The 6,969-nt window shown below is 41.7% G+C and overlaps 1 protein-coding gene across 1 annotated transcript; it reads right to left on the bottom strand.

Annotated features, from left to right (window-relative positions):
- Positions 1–6,217: 6,217 nt before the first annotated feature.
- Positions 6,218–6,697, bottom strand: LOC114410775. Its single transcript, XM_028374704.1, has one exon. The coding sequence runs from the start codon at positions 6,695–6,697 to the stop codon at positions 6,218–6,220; it is 480 nt and encodes a 159-aa protein (XP_028230505.1).
- Between the last annotated feature and the right edge of the window lie 272 nt (positions 6,698–6,969).

The following is a 6,969-nucleotide window of genomic DNA, read 5'->3' as shown; positions in this document are numbered from 1 at the left end:
GGGAATAAAATCACTCATAGTGTAAAAAAACTCACACAGGTAAGTTTTTTACCCTAATTCCAAAGCATAGCTGTACCATGACTTTATTTTGCACATGATTTCCTATCAAACCAAAAGATCACACGCACGATCCGATTACACATAAATGGTAATCGATTACCAGTAGCAGGTAACACTATGTAATCAATTACACACAACTGGTAATCGATTACCAGTGCCCTATCACACTGTGTAATCAATTACACATAAATGGTAATCGATTACCAGAACCTACATAACATCCTGTCTCAATTTTTAAACCCTGTAATCGATCACCCACGAATGGTAATCGATTACCAGAGGGTATTTTTCAGATAACACCCAAGATAAATAGCTGGCCAGCCGCCACACAAGCCTCCTTGCTTCGTGGACTTTTGTTCTTATATTGGTTAACTGCCAGGAGCTCGCCTGTTTAGGTACATCACAGGTTCTCACTGCTGACTATGCTCGGGTTGGGTCGGGATTAGCCAAGCTTGGTTTTGGGCAATAGCACCCCACCTGACATCCCCAAGGTCTCCTGACCCCCGCGACATATCTCCAGGTACCACTCTGTGGTCAACAAATAAAAGTAGGAAGACTGACTCTTCCACGCTTTCTCACATCAAGCTTATTGGATTATAGGGCACCCGTCATATGTGGTAGTAGGTGGCGATCGGGCGATGGCACAAATCAACTATCCCATTTCCACAAGCCAGGCATAAGCACACCATCCCCAGTTGCCCACCTTTAAATTTAGCTCACGTGCACGTACGTACCCTTCTCTTCGTTCCTCTCAGCACCGAGTCCCCATCAACCCCTCCAAGCTTTCACAATATCCAAACAGTTCGATCTCATTTTTCATGAAACTACCTTAAACAAAGAAAAACAGAGTGGAGGCAGAAATCTTTGCACAAGATTCATTCAAATTCCCCAGAGTTTTTCCTACCCACATACCTCAATAACATCCTCTTCGTTCCGATTTGTTAACCATTGGATCACCTTAAAAATTTAACTAAGGGTTCCTAATACAGAAATCTAAGTTTTGACCGTTGGGATCTACTAGAAAATGTCTAGAACACGAGATGTACTACCTTTCCTGTGACTAGCACTGCACAACCATTTTTCTGCATAAATTGGCAGTTTTGCTGCACAATTTAACAGCTTTTTCTGGATAATTTTGCAGATTTTGAAATCCAACTTGCATGCATCCAATTTTACTCAAATTGTATCCTACAAGTCCTAAACCATGTATAAATCATGCTCAAGCCAAAAACAAACTTCAAATCAAGGTAAATCAAATTCTAGGTATCCAAAACCCATCAAATTTAGTGAATTTTCAAGGTTTGAAAGGTGAAATTGAAAATTGGGTAATTTTGGGGTAAAATCTCATCTTCATCAAGTCTATAACATCGATTTCAAGTGAGAAGAAGTCCACCCTTACCTGAAATTTCAAGTGAGAAGAAGTCCACCCTTACCTGAAATTTAAGGCCGCACGAAGTAGAGGTAGACTCCTAGACTCCGAAAATAGCTTTTCCTTGCAATTTGGGGTAGAAATGAAGAGGAATTTGGAGCTTCAAGAGGGACAACAATGGAGGAGAAGAAGAGGAAGAAAAAGCAACGTGGAGGGAGAAAAGAGAGCTGCTGAAATTTTCTGAAGAAAGAAAGAGAAGATTTGGCTTTTATAAAAAAATGATTTTTCTTTTCAAAAGCAAATGCCAGATGTCCTATTTTAATTGGAGCAAAAGGGCCCACCTTTTCCTTTGATTTGACCTCATACTTAGCCATAAAGGAGAAAAGAAATTGAACCTTTTTGGATTCTGAAATCCTACCTCGGTTTGTGTGCCGCTTCTCTGGTTCCAGTTCCTCGCATTTCTCGGTTTGTGTGCCGCTTCTCTGGTTCCAGTTCCAGTATATATATCAAAACGCTCAGAATGAGACCCTGAGCGTGGTTCAGAGGTTGGTTTTGTTAAATTTTAAGTTGCACGCAAAATGATAATTTTTAGACTAATTAATTACGAATTAATCTATAACTATCCTGTTATGGGTTACTCCTTGTTAATTAGTCTAACCCGCGTATCCTTCCCCCAATGTACATACTTCTACCGAGAATATATATATATATATATATATATATATATATATATATATATATATATATACACTGAATAATATATATATAATTATTTAAATGTAACACTTACAAAATTCCGGGTAGAAATTCTAGGATGTCACAATACTCCCACCCTTTAAGGAATTTCGTCCCCGAAATTAACTACTCTAGAAACAAACTTGGGTACAATTCTCTCACCCTATCCTCTAACTCCCAAGTTGAATCACCCTCGTCGGGTCCCCACTGCACTTTCACCAACGCGATCTTTTCCTCTCAGCAACTTCATTCTTCGATCAGTAATCTACTGAGGTTGTGCTTTATAGGTGAGGTTATCCTTCACTTGTACTTCGTCCAGTGCGAGTACATGTGATGGATCCGGGTTGTATCGTCTCAATTGAGAGACATGAAACATAGGGTGCAAATTCGATAAGCTCGGAGGTAAAGCGATTTGATAAGCTACAGGCCCAACCTTCTTCAAAATTTGATACGGACCCAGATACTTGGGCGTCAGCTTCCTAGATTTGAGAGCTCTTCCGACTCCAGTTACAGGAGAAACCTTCAAAAACACATGTTCTCCTTCTAGAAAATCTAATGGCTTTGTCCTTCGGTCATAATAGCTCTTCTGCCTATCCTGGGATGCTTCTATTTTCTCTCGAATCAATTTCACTTGTTCGGTAATTTGTTGTAGCATTTCAGGCCCAAGGAGTACTGCTTTCCCATCATCGTACCAACAAAGAGGAGTTTTGCACTTCCGCCCATATAAAGCTTCAAAAGGAGCCATACCAATGCTGGCTTGGTAGCTATTGTTATAAGTAAATTCAATCAATGGCAAACATTCCATCCAACTGCCTTGTTGCTCTATAATACACGCCCGGAGTAGATCTTCTAGAGTCTGAACGGTTCGCTCAGTTTGACCATTTGTTTGGGGATGATAAGCTGAACTGAGCTTGAGCTTTGTCCCCAATGCTTCATGCAGACTTATCCAAAATCGCGAGGTAAACCTCGGGTCCCTGTCTGACACGATACAGGAAGGAATTCCATGTAACCTTACTACTTCTTTGATGTACAACTCTACTAACTTCTCCATTTTATATTTCATATTTACCGAAATAAAATGAGCAGATTTGGTGAGTCGATCTACTATAACCCACACAACATCGTGTCCACGACTCGTCTTGGGTAAACTAGATACAAAATCCATAGATATGCTCTCCCATTTCGATTCCAGAATTTCTAGTGGCTTTAATTCTCCTAATGGTCGCTGGTGCTCAGCTTTGGCCTTTTGACATGTCAAACATTTTGCTACATATTCAGCTACATCTTTCTTCATGCCATGTCACCAAAAACTTCTCTTCAAATCTTGGTACATCTTAGTCATCCCTGGATGGAAACTAAGATGGCTTTTATGTGCTTCTTCCAAGATCTTAACTTTCAAATCATCTAATGGCGGTACACATATCCTCCCCTTGAATCTAATTAACCTGGTTGTATCCTTTTTAAACTCCACATCCTTATCTCCCATTGCATCTAACACTTTGCCTTGCAGAAACTGGTCATCCACTTGAGCCTCGCGTATGTGATTTACGAATTCATTGGTGATCTGCAACGCTCCCACAAATAAGCTCTTGGGTCGCCTCTCGATTGCTAGATTTAGATCTCGAAATTCCTCTATCAATCTCTGTTCCAGAATCATCATGGTCGCAACATATAAGGACTTCCGGCTCAGCGCGTCGGCTACTACATTAGCCTTTCCTGGATGGTAGGAAAGACTAAAATCATAATCCTTGAGGAACTACATCAATCTTCGTTGCCTCATATTGAGTTCCTTCTGATCGGACAAGTATTTGAGGCTCTTGTGATCGTTGAAAACTTCAAAACGAGTACCATATAAATAGTGGCTCCAAATCTTTAAGGCAAAGACCACAGCTGCTAGTTCCAAATCATGGGTCGGATAGTGAACTTCATGAGGACACAATTGGCGTGAAGCATAAGCCACTACCCTTCCCTCCTGCATCAATACGCACCCTAAGCCTTGCCCGCTCACATCGCAATACACTTCAAATGGTCTCTTAGGGTTGGGCAAAATTAACATTAGGGCTGTTGTCAATTGCCTCTTCAACTCTTGGAAGCTTTGATCACATTTCTCATTCCAGACAAACTTCTCATTCTTACGAGTTAGTTTAGTTAGGGGTAGTGCTAACTTAGAAAATCCCTCAATGAATTTCCTATAATAGCCGGCCAACCCCAAGAAACTTCGAACTTCTGTTGGAGTTGTCGGTTGTTGCCACTCCATAACCAACTCCACTTTAATCGGGTCCACCGCAACCCCATCTTTAGAAATCACGTGCCCCAAGAACTGCACTTTCTCTAACCAAAATTCACATTTCGACAGTTTGGCGAACAATTTCCTATCCCTCAGGATATGCAACACAATTCTTAAGTGCTTTTCATGCTCCTTCTTATTCCTTGAATACACTAGGATATCATCAATGAACACAACCACGAATTGATCTAAGTAATCATGGAATATATGGTTCATATAGTCCATGAAGATAGTCGGAGTATTAGTCACTCCAAATGGCATGACTAAATACTCATAATGTCCATACCGAGTCCGAAACGCAGTCTTTAGAATATCTTCCTTCTTAACTCCGATTTGATAATACCCCGATTGCAAATCGATCTTCGAAAATACCGTCGCTCCTCTCAATTGATCAATCAAATCATTTATCCTCGGTAGGGGATATTTGTTCTTGATAGTGACTTTGTTCAACTGCCGGTAGTCTACGCACATCCTCATACTTCCATCCTTCTTTTTAACCAGTAAGATTGGCGCTCCCCACGATGATACGCTCGGGCGAACAAATTGTTTACTTAAGAGATCCTGCACTTGTGCCTTCTCCTCTGCTAGTTCTACTGGAGACATCCTATAGGGCGCGATCGACACTGGATTCACCCCAGGCACCAAGTCAATAATGAATTCCACTTCTCTCTTAGGTGGTAATTCACAAATGTCATCAGGAAAGACCTCTGGGAATTCTAACACCACCGGTATACTGCTAACTTCAGAGACCTCCTCCACATTCATGGAGAATAGCACCAGGTAGGTTCAAACATCCCCCACTCCATCATTGGCAGCATTCTCCTTCAATGGTTCATTTGGAATTACATTTCTACCAAATACTAGCATCTTCTCTTTGCAGTTTAGAAAGATATGATTAGTAGATAACCAATCCATCCCCAAGATCACATCTAGATGAGCTAAAGGTAGGCAAATCAAATCCGCCATAAAAGATCGACCCTCAACAGTTATAGGACACTTCAAACACACCCGAGAGGTGGTTACAGGCTTGTTAGTCGGAGTAGACACCACGATATCATATGGTAACTTCGTCGTACATAACCCCAACCTCTCCACACATGCATGAGATATGAACGAATGCGTGGCACCCGAATCATAGAGTACATCTAGTAGTTTATCAGCAATCAAACACATACCCTGTATCGAATCATCGGAGGCAGCAACTTCTTATCCACTCATAGCAAATACCCGGGAGGGTACCTTTGGTCTTCCACCACTAGTGCTGTCGTTGTTGCTAACATTACTGCTCCTTGTGGGATTAGTAGATCCACGATTAACTATGTTAGAATTGGAAATTACCATCGGTCTCCCAGCCATTCTACACTCCCGAGCATAATGGCCTACCTTGCCACAAATATAGCAACGATTTTCCTGTGTCTGCTGGAGTTGTGGGCAATTTCTCCTAAGATGCGGTCCTCTGCACTGAAAGCACTGTACCCAGTCCCCTTTGACTGGCTCATGTTGGACGTAGCCATAGGTTGTTTCACCTTGTTGCTGGAATATGGCTTCATCCTCTTATTACTGTGTCCTCTAAAAGGGTGGCTTCTCTGTGGTCCTCCAAAGCCTCTGGCTTGCCTCTCTTTCATCTTGTCCTCAAATATTCGGCACTTCGTCACCAGTTGATTGAAATCTGTTATCTGCATGTAGCTAACTGCCTGTTGAATCTCCATTCAAAGCCCATTCTCAAACTGAGCACATAAGTCTTCTTCGTTTCAAGCATCTTGGTATTAAGGCCAGTACTGTAGAAGTTCATTAAATTTGGCCGTGTATTCTCCAACGAACATGTTTCCCTGCTTCAAATCTAGAAATTCCATCGCCTTTCGCTTTCTGAGATCTCGTGGAAAATAGTTGTCTAGGAATTTGTCCTTGAAGGCATTCCAAGGAATCACACCTCCAGGTGCTGCTAATGTAGGTTTCACGAACTTCCACCAGTTCTCAGCTTCTCCTTGGAGCATAAACGTCGCATAAGGGACCTTATGCTCCTCGAGGCAACCCATCGCCTCAAAAATCTTCTCAGTCTCAGCTAACCATAACTTAGCACCTTCTGGATCATAGTCCCCACTGAACTTCGGCGGGTGGTTCGTACGGAAAGCCATGAGTCCCCGATACTCTGCCGGCTCCGCATCACGTTCCTGCACTAGAGTTTCCAGCACAGTTGTGATGCAGTCTAGGACATCATGGTTCTGATCCCTACCAGGTCCTGCCATACCTAACCTGTAGGGAAGTTATTAGTATCCAAGAAATTCTACTGAGAGAGTGTACCATATAGGCTATGACAGTTATTACAATATCTCTCTCTATATATATACACAACAATTCTACTAAATCAATTGCACTTTCCTGCTTAAGACAAGAAGGTAGAATTACACACAATTTGTGACTTAACGTCACTCCCCGAAACCTACTTCCAAGTTTCAGAGATACACAACATTAACATAGTAAGATCGTGGACAGGTTCACTAGAATCCAACTTTTGCTC

Source organism: Glycine soja, chromosome 4 (assembly GCF_004193775.1).
Source record: "Glycine soja cultivar W05 chromosome 4, ASM419377v2, whole genome shotgun sequence".
NCBI lineage: Eukaryota > Viridiplantae > Streptophyta > Magnoliopsida > Fabales > Fabaceae > Glycine > Glycine soja.
The sequence above is the reverse complement of the archived record's forward strand: the minus strand, read 5'-3'. Positions and strand labels throughout refer to the sequence as shown.

What these genes read in the sequence shown, in the direction of transcription:
- LOC114410775 (XM_028374704.1), bottom strand. Translation starts at nt 6,697, where the DNA reads ATGGCAGGACCTGGTAGGGATCAGAACCATGATGTCCTAGACTGCATC.